General features: G+C 45.4%; 1 protein-coding gene across 2 annotated transcripts in view; it reads right to left on the minus strand.

The window, feature by feature from the left end:
* The window catches only part of LOC113185236 (liver carboxylesterase 1-like), a 32,646-nt gene extending 30,101 nt beyond the window's left edge, over positions 1–2,545 (minus strand). For both annotated transcript variants that reach the window (XM_077793002.1, XM_026392287.2), the window contains exon 1: positions 2,418–2,545. In XM_077793002.1, the coding sequence (XP_077649128.1) occupies positions 2,418–2,469 (52 nt within the window). In that variant the 5' untranslated portion in view covers positions 2,470–2,545. The remainder of the gene's footprint in view (positions 1–2,417) is intronic.
* Between the last annotated feature and the right edge of the window lie 10,101 nt (positions 2,546–12,646).

Here is a 12,646-nt window from a genome sequence, read left to right on the forward strand (position 1 = left end):
ACTTAGCATTTTTTTAAATGTCAAGATCATGAGTTTTCTTATGATCAAGATGAATAACTAACAGCCCTGGAGACCACGATACAAAGCCATTACACGCCTCCTGGTATAAAGAGTGAAGTCCATGCTTTTTCCCTTATGACATGTGACTAATTATTACCAATAACACCGAGACGTCCTTCTAGGGAGGCTTATTATTCAGTGAGATGTCTGTGGATACAGACTGTGCAGGTTGCTTTTTTTTTTTTTTTTTTTTTGGTGCAGAGCCAGATTTTTGTACTGAAGATAGATACCTTTTGTTATATATTTAGGAGAAAAAAATTATAAAGAAACATGGAGGTGCATAACATGAGGAATTTTGATGGAGGATTTGGTAGCTGCCAAGACCAGATCATGGGGGCTGTGGAGGGAGAAGAAGACTGAAGGGCAGGCATGTGAACATGGCTCTGTGTTCGGCAGGGTCACTGGGGACGTCAGTGAGATGTCCTGGCAAGAGGTCACAGAACCAGGGCACCTCTGGACTGGAAGGAGGTGGGTGAGGGGCAGGGGATCATCCCCCTGAAAGTGAGGGTGCACACCATGGATGTGTGTGACTCCTGCAGGGGCCAGGGTGAGAGGAGAGCAGGATCTGAGAATGGGGCTCAGAGGCAGCTTCAGCTGAGATTGGGAGCACCCACAGGGGAGGTGGATGGAGGAGGGTGGGAAGAGCTGGAGGCTGCTTCAAGGAGCTGAAGGAGGGTGAAGTCTGAGCAGACATCTGAGGACATGGCCTCTGTTACCTCAGTGACCACCTTCAACCCAGATAAAGTGGGTAGAAGCCAGAGAGCCCCAGGTGGGAATATGGGCAGACAGGGTGGGAGGCATAACCAAGATTGTGACAACAGCAGGCATCTCTTGGGTCATGTGGGATGTGCACATACTGAGCACTTTCTGTGTACCCGATGTGCATTCCAGCTGCTTTACATTATTCCTCAAAAGAGCTTCACCAGGTGAGTGTCCATATGCCCACTGAACAGATGGGCAAACAGGATTCGGAAGCAGCCTATAGGAACTTCCCAGGTGGAAACGGGGTGGCATTTGCTGGGGTAACCAACAAAAAGGAATATTCAACCCCAAATTTGGGTCTTTTCTTACTCTGCCTAAGCCTCATTGCCAGTCCTCCTAAGTGTCACCTAGCCAGAGAGAAGATTACCCAGACGGGGCCTCGGTTGCCAAGGCACTGATGTCCAGAGAACAGGTTCTGGATTCAAGAGCCAGAAACAGACCAGCGCAAGGCTTCCCAGGTGAACTTGGGAGAAGACATTTCTCAGAGTCTCAGTTTCTCTGTCCATAAAGTGGCACAGGTGTGTGCTGTGGTCCATTTGGCTGAACCCCCGTGTTAACCGTGCATTTATTTTCTGTCTCTAATGCCTTGGCTTCTGAGGTCTTGGTGATCTTTGAGGAACTACTGCTCCTTGGGTCCACACCCCAGCCTCCTCCTTTATTATGGTCTCATAACCTGGGCCAGTATCCTCCTGCCCAAACCACCCAGAACTAGGAGCCAGAACAAAGTCCACTCAAATAATTCCAACTGGCCAACCCTATGCCAGCCTCCTCTGCCTCTCCCCTTCTGGGCAAAACCGAAACAACCGTTTTGTACCTGTTGGCCTCCTCTCCCTCTGCCTCCTGACTGACCTCAGTAGGTCCCTTTGTGTCTTGTCCAGCCCAGTGGTGTCCCCAACCTCTTGGGTACTGGAGTGACAAACTATCTTTTCAACAGTCAAAAGCTTCTGGTCTGATATTACCATATGTCAAGTTTCCTAATAATACACTCCTTTTTAAATCAATACCTTTATCCTTTTTCTACCTCCTCTAGACCAGACACCATTCTAAGTGCTTCAAAAAGCACCACCCGCTTCATCCTCACTACAACTTGATAAGGTGGGTACTACTTCATGCCTATTTTAGGGACAGGCAATCCAGGCACAGATAAGTTAAGTGTCTGGCCCAAGGACACCCAGCTTTGAATTGCTGAGCTGGGATTCACTTAGTCAGGTTCCTGAGATGATGCTTTTAATATTCTGCTAAGCCATTCTCCCCCATGGGCCAGATCTGCTCTAATAATCAAGCAAGGAAGTGGGAGGGAGGACCTCTCTTAGTTCCTCATGAGTGAAGTTTATCTCATTGCCCTCCTGACCCTGATGCATGAAGCAGGAGGGCCAGGTGTTTATTGTACCCTGAGGCTTGTTGTGGCCAAGGCTGGCTGAGCTTCACTACTCCAAGTCTGTTTTCAAGTTCAAGTCCAGTTCCAAGTCTAGAGGGAGAACAAGATTGTGGAACTGGAGCTGCATGCCTTTGCCCTCTAGTTATCGCCACCCATCTCAGCCCAGGACAAGGATTTCCCCTGTGTCCCCTGGTATTTATATTTCAGAAGGACTCACCCCATGCAGTGCAAGCAGAGAGAGAAGCCAAGACCAAAGTATAGAGCCACATCCTGGAAGGACAGCCGCTCTGGGGTCAGTGAGTCTCTATGCTGCTCAGAGGCAATGCACTGGTACCACCCTATGCTCAAGACCTGCCCCTGAATCCTCCCTACCCAGGCCAATTGCATAACCTAAAATGACAGGAAAGCTCTCCCTCCCTCTGGCACCTCTTGGGACCTCCAAGTCACGCCCATAGCTCTTCTCTTGTATCTGAACAGTCCGTACCAAACTCTTAGATTACAGAGGGCCACAAACTCGTCCAACAACTTCTTACATAAGAATTTATGCCTGGTAGAACTCTAACCTCAGTGCACTTTGAGCTTCCCAAAGTGGGCACCAGGAAACTGAACCCTGAAACAGGGCAAAACTTTGGTCTGGGGTCCTCAGAACAAGCTGGGACATTGTAGAGCAACTCCCAGCTCCAAAGCTGCTCAGCTGAGAGATTAGAGACATCTCTTAGCCTCCTCGGGCTACTATTTCCTAGAATTCCAGGCTCTGATATTTGGAAGTGATCATCCAGTCCTCTTCTGAGGTCTAATTTAGCTTTGCTTTATGTCTGCGTGGTGACCCAGGCTCACACACATAACTATGGTCAAGAAACTCACTATATTTTGGTGCAACAATTTTTGGATATAATATTCTTCCAGTAAATGAATTCCATATACCTCAACTCTTTGGCTCTCATTATGTCTCCATTCATTTTATCCATTCCTTCTTCAAACATTTACCCACATACCTGGTAAGTACAGGTAAGTACAAAAACAGGCTCCAACCTCTAATCCGTGTGCAATTTTAGCCTTTTCAGGTTATGGATGCTTTTCTCAGTTACATAGAAAAAGGAAAACGTATATAATATTGGTTTCTAATTTAACTTTTCAGTTTCTGTCTGTCCAAAGACCCTCTTGACCAGTGTCCTGAGAGCTCAGCATGTTATCCCTGTTACAGTGCTGTCCCCTGCTGGACACTGGTAAGTACACAGGTGAAGACAGGTCTGGTTGTCTAAAACTTTTTTGCTTTGATTAAATTTAATCAAAGATTGGGGCTAAGAAAGACACTATCTGTAAAATATTAAAATTGTTTACAATGAAAGTAATGATTAGATATTTGAGAGTATTACCATAATGAAAAGGCAGAGACGATTTCAAACTCTGACAGGTACTTGTATTACTGATGTATCTGAAGTGACATGGCTCTTTAGGAGAGGGAATTTATAAAACATAAAAGGAGTCATTCATAAAGGGCTTTGCTTTCATTCAAGTCCATCTCTTTCTGAAAATATTTTTAAAGTGTTCAAATTAGTTAGACATGACAGTAGAATTCATTTGGACACATTGTATACAAATGGAGCACAACTTTTCTTTCCTCTGACTGTATGTGGTGCAGAATCACACTGGTAGTATAATAATATGTGTATATAGGGTAATAATGTCAGTCTCATTCCCCCATCCTTCCCATCCCCACAGCCTGTCCCCTCCCGTCATTCCCCTCTGCCCAATCCAAAGTTCATAGTTTACCTATTGTGAATAGAGCTGCTAGAAACATTCATGTGTCTGCATCACTGTAGTATGCTGATTTTAAGTCTTCTGGGTATAGACAGAGGAGTGGGATAACTGGTTCTATTAAAATGGTGGTTTCATTAAACAGTATGATATTGGCATCAAAATAGACATGTAGACCAATGGTACAGAATAGAGCACAGAGACACACCCACATAAATACGGTTATCTCATATTAGACAAAGGTGCCAGAAACATACCTTAGAGAAAAGATAGTCTCTTTAACAAATGTTGCTGGAAAACTGGTAATCCATATGCAGCAAAATGATGATCAACCTTTATCTCACACCATGCACAAAAATCAACTCAAAGTGGATTAAAGACAGGCACTGAAACGGAGACCCTGAGCCTAACAGAAGAAAAAGTAGGACCAAATCTTCATCATGTCAGCTTAGGAGATGACTTCCTTAACAAGACTCCTAAAGTGTAAAAAACAAAATCAAGAATCAATAAATGGGATGCATTTGAACTAAAAAGCTTTTTATCAGCAAAGGAAACAATCAATAACATGAATAGAGAGCCTAAAGAATGGGAGAAAATCATTGGGGCTAGGAAAGACACTTTCCACACACACCTCAGACAGAGCAGTCATCTCCAGGATATAGAAAGAACTCAAAAAACTTATCACCAAAAAAACAAATAACCCCATCAAGAAATGTGCTAAGGAACTGATCAGACATTTCACAGAAGAAGAAATACAATTGAACAATAAATATATGAAAAAAATGTTCATCAACTCTAGCAATTAGAGAAATGCAAATAAAACTACTCTAAGATTTCATCTCACTCAATTCAGAATGGCAATTATCAAGAATACAAGCAACAATAAGTGTTGGTGAGGATGTGGGGGAAAAGGCACACTCATGCAATGCTGGTGGGACTGCAAATTGGTGCAACAACTATGGAAAGCAATATGGATGTTCATTCTTTTTAAAATCTTGAGGCCATAATTAATATTCAAAAATTGGCAAGTAAAAAAATGGTGGCAAGATCCTTGACTAAGATGGGCAATCTCCTCCCAGAGGCACACCAAGTACCTGCTCCTAAAACCAATAAAATTGGGTGAAAGATTGTAATGCCCACTTTTAGTATAATAAAATAAAAAGATATTGAAAAAGCAAAAAGGATTGTGATACCTGCATCACATGTTCCAACTCCAAGTAGCCCAGTGTGGAGACAAGTGGCTCTCATTTTGGGAAGTCTAGAAGCCCAGGACCAGGTCTGCCATTGTGAAATTCGGCAGTGGGCAAAGCCCCACAACTCCTATCACTGGGCCCAAACTCACAGATTGAACTTCCAAAGCTATTGATCCAAGTAATTTACTACCTCTGCAACCAAGCAATTTAGGGTTCTTCCCTTAAATTCAGACAGAAATCACCAACAGGCAAAGTGAAGCTCCCATCACATTGACAGCTCTAAGCTTTGAGGGCTGGCAGCTCTCAGCTCATTGGGTTGGGAACTCTTCCTGCTGATCATGCTGCAGCCAGAACTGATAGCTCTTCTTGTAAGTCTCCCAGCAGACAGAGCTAACAGCTCCCTAGCTTGTCTTCCAGTCAGGGTAAGCAACTCTCTCAGCAGCTTTTCTATAGCTCTTGGCAGCTCTCTGACTTGTAGCCATCCTCAGGCCTACCACCCCTTAGTGTTACCAGCTGTTAATATGACTAATTTACCTTGCTTTGCTTGAGATAGAAATTACAGGAAAAAAGCTGGGTGTGGTGGTGCCCACCTGTAATCCTAGCAGCTTGGGAGGCTTGAGACAGGAGGATTGTGAGTCCAAAGCCAGCCTCAGCAACAGTGAGGCATTAAACCAATTCAGTGAGACTCACTCTCTAAATAAAATACAAAATAAGGCTGGATGTGGCTCAGTGGTTGAGTGCCCCTGGGCTCAATCCCTGGTACCCACCCATCCCCCCCAAAAAAAAGAATAAAAAAAAGAAATTACAGAAAAAGTAAAACCCTCTGAAAGGGGCTTTATTAGAACTTAATGCTGCAGCAAGAAGGGAACGGTACATGGGAGACTTATGCCGAGTGATCTGATGAGGAGGGATGATTATACAGACCAAAAGGCAGGCCCATGCATTCACAGCTTCCTGTCTGCTAACTTCACAAGTTTTGCATAGTCGTGCCAGTCTTCTTAGCTGTATTGGGCCCACCTGGCTGTCATAGACGGGCTCCTCACAGACCAAAGTGGAGACATCTGAATGGGCTACAGAGGGAAAGAATCATTCAGAGAAGCTTCAGAGCCTCCAAAGCTACTGCAGCCAAAGCAAAGTCTTCCAGAACATTTATGGAGCATGTGATGAGGCTGTAGCTGTTGTGATGGCCGCCTGGCTGGACGGCTAAAGAATCAGATACCTCACTATGCTTCAGGACAGGGGCTGCATCCAAGTGCCCAGATGTTGAGGAGGGGTCTGGAGGCTTACCAGACCAGGACACTAATACCCATTCCTCAAACCCCAGAAAGCTTCAGCCATGACAAAAAAGCACTAATTTATATGCAGAAAGCATAAACAGAGTGATATCAAAAAATACCCTTTTAAGGAAAAATTGGACTTTCCAGTCTGTCTCACCTCCATTGCCCCTCCTTTAATCTTGAGGGTAGAACAGAGAGTAGGGCACAAAAGCTAGCACAGAGCTTTATCTTGGATCCAGTTCCAGGCCTGCCACCCTATAGAAATCAAACTCCTCATACACAGGACAGAGCTCACAGAGCCTCTAGGCTGGCTCTACCATCAGGTGGAGACCTATGCACCAGACCCACACTTTGGCCACATCAGTTCCAGCCCCTGAATGGGCCTCGGCCCCACTTCCTTCCTCCCAAGACTGCACAAGCTCCCACAATTGTGAGACCCAGGCATGACCCAGCCAAGAGCCAGACTTTAAGGCCAACCTTGGGCAACAGCTATCATCAGGCCAGTGCTTGCAGCTAGTGTTCTAGAACTCCCAGCAATGTCTGAGTGCGCCTTTCCCCCCACATCCTCTCCAACACTTACAGTTTTTTGTATTCTTTTTTTTTAAGAGAGAGAGAATTCAATTTTTTTTTTTTTTTTTTTTTTTTTTAGTTATCGGCAGACACTTTGTTGGTATGTGGTGCTGAGGATTGAACCTGGGCCGCACGCATGCCAGGCAAGCGCGCTACCGCTTGAGCCACATCCCCAGCCCAGTTTTTTGTATTCTTGATAGCTGCCATTCTGACTGGAGTGAGATGAAATCTTAAAATAGTTTTGATTTGCATTTCTCTAATTACTAGAGAAGTTGAACATTTTTTCATAAGATTGTATATCTTCTTCTGACAAGTGTCTGTTCAGCTCCTTATCCTATTTATTTGATATTTTGTTATTAAGGTTTTTGAATGCTTAATGTATCCTAGAGATTAGTGCTCTATCTGATGTGCTTGTGGTAAAGGTTTGCTCCCATTCTGTAGGCTCTCTATTCACCTCACTGATTGTTTCTTTTGCTGAGAAGAAGCTTTTTAGTTTGGATTCATTCCATTTATTGATTCTTGGTTTTAATTCTTACACAATAGGAGTCTTATTTAGGGAGTTGGGGCCTAAACCAACATGATAGAGATTTGGTCCTACTTTTTCTTCCATTAGGCTCAAGGTCTCTGGTTTAACTCCTAGGTCCTTGATCCACTTTGAGTTGAGTTTGTGCATGGTGAGAGATTGAGGTTTAATTTCATTTTGTTACATAGGATTTCCAGTTTTCTCAGCACCATTTGTTGAAGAGGCTATCTTTTCTCCAATGTACACTTTTGTGTCCCTTTGTCTAATATAGGATAACTGTAGTTATGTGGGTTAGTCTCTGTGTCCACTGTTAGAGTCTGTAAACAAGTCTGGATGGCACCTGGCATATTGCCAGAGGGAGTGGTTTGTGAAGTAATGCCGGCGAGCCATTAAGTATGGAGATTCCTTATTGGTTGACTGCTGTATCTAGTTTATGCTAATTAAGATAAGCTGTGTGGAATTTATAAATACCGCTCCTGTCCTACAATAAACGGCTCCCACTCCTGCTGTATCAATCTACACAAGTTCCTCGTCACCCCCTGGTTATTTTGCTGCAGCCGGACCTCGGCAGTCCACTATACTGTACCATTGGTCTACAGGTCTATTTTGGTGCCAATACCATGCTGTTTTTGTTACTATTACTCTGTGGTATAGTTTAAGGTCTGTAATAGTGATGCCACCTGCTTCACTCTTCTTGCTAAGGATTGTTTTGGCTATTCTGGGTCTCTTATTTTTCCAGATGAATTTCATGATTGCTTTTTCTATTTCTATGAGGAGTCTCTATCTCTTTCTTGAAGTAATCTTTGCTACCTGTATTTGCTCTCTTATCTCTTTGTTGGAGTGATCAATTTTTGCCTGTACTTGCTCTCTTAGGTCATTCTTTAATTCCCAGATCATTTTAATGATGTACATTCTGAACTCCTTCTCTGACATTTCCTCTACTGTGCCGTTCATGGGTTCTATTATTGTCGTATCTTGGTTTGTTTGGGGCACTTTCCTCCCTGTTTTTTTCATGCTGTCTGTGTCTTCCTCTCTTGCAGTGCAGACCTGAGCTATTGCAGCTTTTAACCTGTAATCTTGTAGTGTCCCTGCAGGCTACCAATACCTCATCTTAAAGGGAGATTTCAAAGTTTACAGCACCCAATGCAACCTGTATGCGGCCATAGATCAATTAGGTTTTATTTGGACATCTACTGTTTTGTCGCTATAAACAGAAATAATGAATTTGGTTATCTTCTATCAGGTAACCAGTAATTTTGCATAAGGGTTTACAGTTTCTAATGGTGGGCAGAGGGGGTTGGTAGGCTGTCATGTTTATGAGGCAGGATGTGAGAATATAGAGGTATTAGATTAAAGGACCAATGAAAGGGTAATCAAAAATGTTGGCTGTTAGCTGGAGAAAAAAAGAGAGTATGGCGACCTCATGCAAGTCTCCCTGTTGCCTCTGCAAGCAGATGGTGTCTGTTAGCACACCTAGTAGGGATACCAGTGGTGCATAGGGGCCCACAGGGACCTTGGTGATGGTCTTCCAGGTCCTGGTTCTTGTCCCCAGATGGAAGCACCCGTGTCACTGGTTGATGGTGGTAGTAGTTTCAAGCCTGTAGGTACCATAACATTGGGCTTCCAGGCCCCCATCAGTGTCCCAAGGTGGAAGCTGCCCCAGCTAAAGATGGCAGAGGCAGCAGTAACCCAAGGTGGCGATGGAGATGTCCCAAGATGGAAGCAACCGCTTTCAGGACTGGGAGGATAGGCTGTGCAATGGCATTGGGTGGCCTATTCGGTGATGCTGCAGTGTTGTCTGCAGTGCTGCAAGGGGCAGCTGCCTTGGCCCTGACCAATGTCCCACAGGGGAGATTACCACGTGGGGAGGGCTATGGCGATGGCTGCTGTTGGGAGTAGTCCTGGCTCCAAAGAGTAACTTCCCCAAGGCCGAATAGAGCCGTCCAATGGTGAGCCCTGCTGGCTCACAAGATCCTTACCCACCAATTAGACTAGCCCTGCTGACTCACATAATCCTTACCCACCAATCAGAAAGCACCCCATGCCAACTGTCAAACCATTAAACTGTTAAACTGTCATAACTGTCAATGCCCCCCCATAAATATGCAGAGCTGTTCCTCAATAAACAGGCATTTTTTCCAACGATGAGCATTCTTCATTCTTTCAGCTAAACTGGCCCAAAGTGGAGGAGGTTTGGGTGGAGCCACCTGTTGGTGAATAAGGAACCACAACATGCATGCCACAGTGTTCCTCTCAGGTCTCTGGTGGCTGCACACAGGGGGCAGGCTTCTCCAGAGATATATATATATATATATATATATATATATATATATCCAATCCCAACCACAGCTTTAGGCTCAGCTTCCCTTCATAGGGGACCTCCACACCTCTGCTCTCCTCCAACAGATTTCTGGTATTTGATACCTGGTATCTGCTGACTCAGGAGGCATCCTGGAGTGGCTCCTCTAGTCCTGGTCCTGCCTCCATGCCCAGGGACCCTGTGATCCTCAGATGTGAAGATGGGGTATTCTCAGTGATCCTGACTGTTGGGAGTCACCCCAGCTCCAAAGACTAACTTCCCCAACCCCAAGAAGAGCTGTCCAATGGTGAGCCCTGCTGGATCACATGATCCTTACCCACCAATCAGACTAGCCCTGCTTACTCACATGATCCTTATCCACCAGTCAGAAAGCACCCCGTGCCAACCATCAAATCATTAAACTATTAAACTATCATACCTGTCATAACCCCCAGATCTATAAATATGCAGATCTGTTCCTCAATAAACGGGCATTTTCTTCGACAACAAGTCTTGTTCATTCTTTCGTTGGTGCTGAAACCCGGGATGGGGGATGCCTCACTGCTCAAGGGCCCCCTCTCTCAAGGCTTGCCGTCCTCGTCTCCTCTTTCGAGCGCTGCTGCTACTCACACAACCCGGCTCTTCAGTAGGTGAGTTCCCCTATCGGGTATCCAACTTCAGACAGGCTACACAGGGGCTTTGATGGTTATCATCTGGCAAACCTCTGATGCCCAATCTGGAGGAGAGAATGCACCCCACCACCACCTTCACGGTTACAGTGGACTCTCTGGAACCCGGTTCATGAGCGGGATGTCCTGAGGGGTGGAGAATAGGCACTCCTCTCTCTCTCTCTCTCTCTCTCTCAACCACCCTTGTCCCTCTCCCAACCTATGGGGGTCTCATCTTACCTCCCTGCAGATTCCCCCTTATTAAATTCTGCACACAAGATTGGCCTTACTGTCAATTAGACAATCAAAGTCAATGGCCCCCAGGAGGATCCCTAGATCCCACAATTCTCAGAGATCTGTTTAACTTCTGTGAGCGCTCGAAAAAGTGGAAGGAGATCCCCTATGTTGAGGCTTTTTGTCTTCTTCATTCTCAACCTGACCTATCCGGCAGATGAACCCCCTCCCTACCGACCTCCCCCGTTGGCTCCATCCAGCCCCTCAGGTGCCCCCCTAACATGGGGGACACCTTTAGTCTCCCCCCCCAAACTAGGTCCCAATAGTTTCAATGGGTCCTCCAGGCTTATAGCCTCACTCACCATGAGATATATATATATATATATATATATATATATATATATATATATATATATATATGTTATTGGCTAATACTCTGCTTCTTGAGGAACGTACCAGAGTCTGGGAACTTGCCAGAGCCCATGAGAATGAAACTCACCGAGTTAATCCCAATCACCCTCTGGGGCCACTTGCTGCCCCAGATCAAACTCCCGACTGGGATTATAATACACAAGCTGGCATACAGAGTAGGGGCAAATTCTCCACATGTAGTATAGCTGGGCTCAAAAAAGCACCACGTAAGGCTGTCAATTTCCAAAAATGACAAGAGACCCCATCAGAATTTCTGGATCGGCTTATGAAAGCCCTTCAGCAGTAACCTAGATCCCGAAACCCCAGATGGCCATCATGTCCTTATGACATATTTCCTCTCGCAGAGCTACCCCAACATCCGGACCAAACTAAAAAAGCTTGAACAAGGCCCTGTCACCCCCCAGACTGAGAAATTTCAGATGCTCGCCCAGGCCCTGCAGTTTGCTTCCTCGGGTCTCCGCCCATCACCACAGGTCAAAACCCCCCTCAGATGCCTGCTTCAAGTGTGGCAAGGAGGGACATTGGGCCAGGGCATGCCCCATACCACACACACCGCGTACCCCATGCTCTAAATGTCAACAACAAGGTCATTGGGGCTCTGACTGTCCTAGATCCCATAGGAGGCCAGGGAACCCTCTGACCTTCTGGGCATGGCAATCGAAGATTGATGGAGCCTTGGGTCTTTGTCCCTGGCTGTAATGATCAATAGACAGGGACCCAGGGTGCGGATTCAGGTGGATAGGTGCAAGGTTGACTTTCTCCTTGACACTGGGGCTAACTTCTCAGTCCTGAAAGAATTCTGGGGGCAAACAGTACTGTTCACCTCTCCTATTGTCAGGGTAGGAGGAAAGACAATCTATCCAAAAAAAACTCCCCTATTACTCTGTTCCATACAGAACTTCCCATTCCTAGTTATGCCCCAAAGTCCAGTTCCTTTGCTCAGCTGAGATATTCTCTCTAAATTCAATACAACAATCAACATCCGGGCTCCTTGCATCTGTCAGGCCCCAGAATCGGCCTGTTAATCTTTTCTGACCCTTTTGGCAGACTGGCCATTCTGCTCCACTTGTGAGGCTGACATGAAACACCATACTAAAAAAGACCCCTTACCTATGAACGTGGTCAACCTGAGGTAAAATTCATAGCTTTTCTCCCTAATGGTTGTAGGACGTGGGATATGGAAGGAGGGTGGTCTGAGCAGGACTTCATGTCTACACCCCTAGAGAAAGGCCTTCCAGTCTGGTTTTACAAGCTGCCCCCTGTCTTCCTCATGAGCACCCAAGAGACATCCTTGGAGATGAGTCTATGTGGGTTTGAGCTCCCCCGTGGGTCTGTGGTTCCCCAGGATTTTATATTCCCATATTAGACCATATTTGGCCTTTACCACTGTACTAAACTCTCCATAGTGATTCTTCCCATATGTATGATGACATCTCTCTGAGAGAATGGACTCAGCTATAGTTCAAGACACAGACTCTGATTTGGTCTCCAA

Source organism: Urocitellus parryii, chromosome 15 (genome assembly GCF_045843805.1).
Source record: "Urocitellus parryii isolate mUroPar1 chromosome 15, mUroPar1.hap1, whole genome shotgun sequence".
NCBI classification, from domain to species: domain Eukaryota; kingdom Metazoa; phylum Chordata; class Mammalia; order Rodentia; family Sciuridae; genus Urocitellus; species Urocitellus parryii.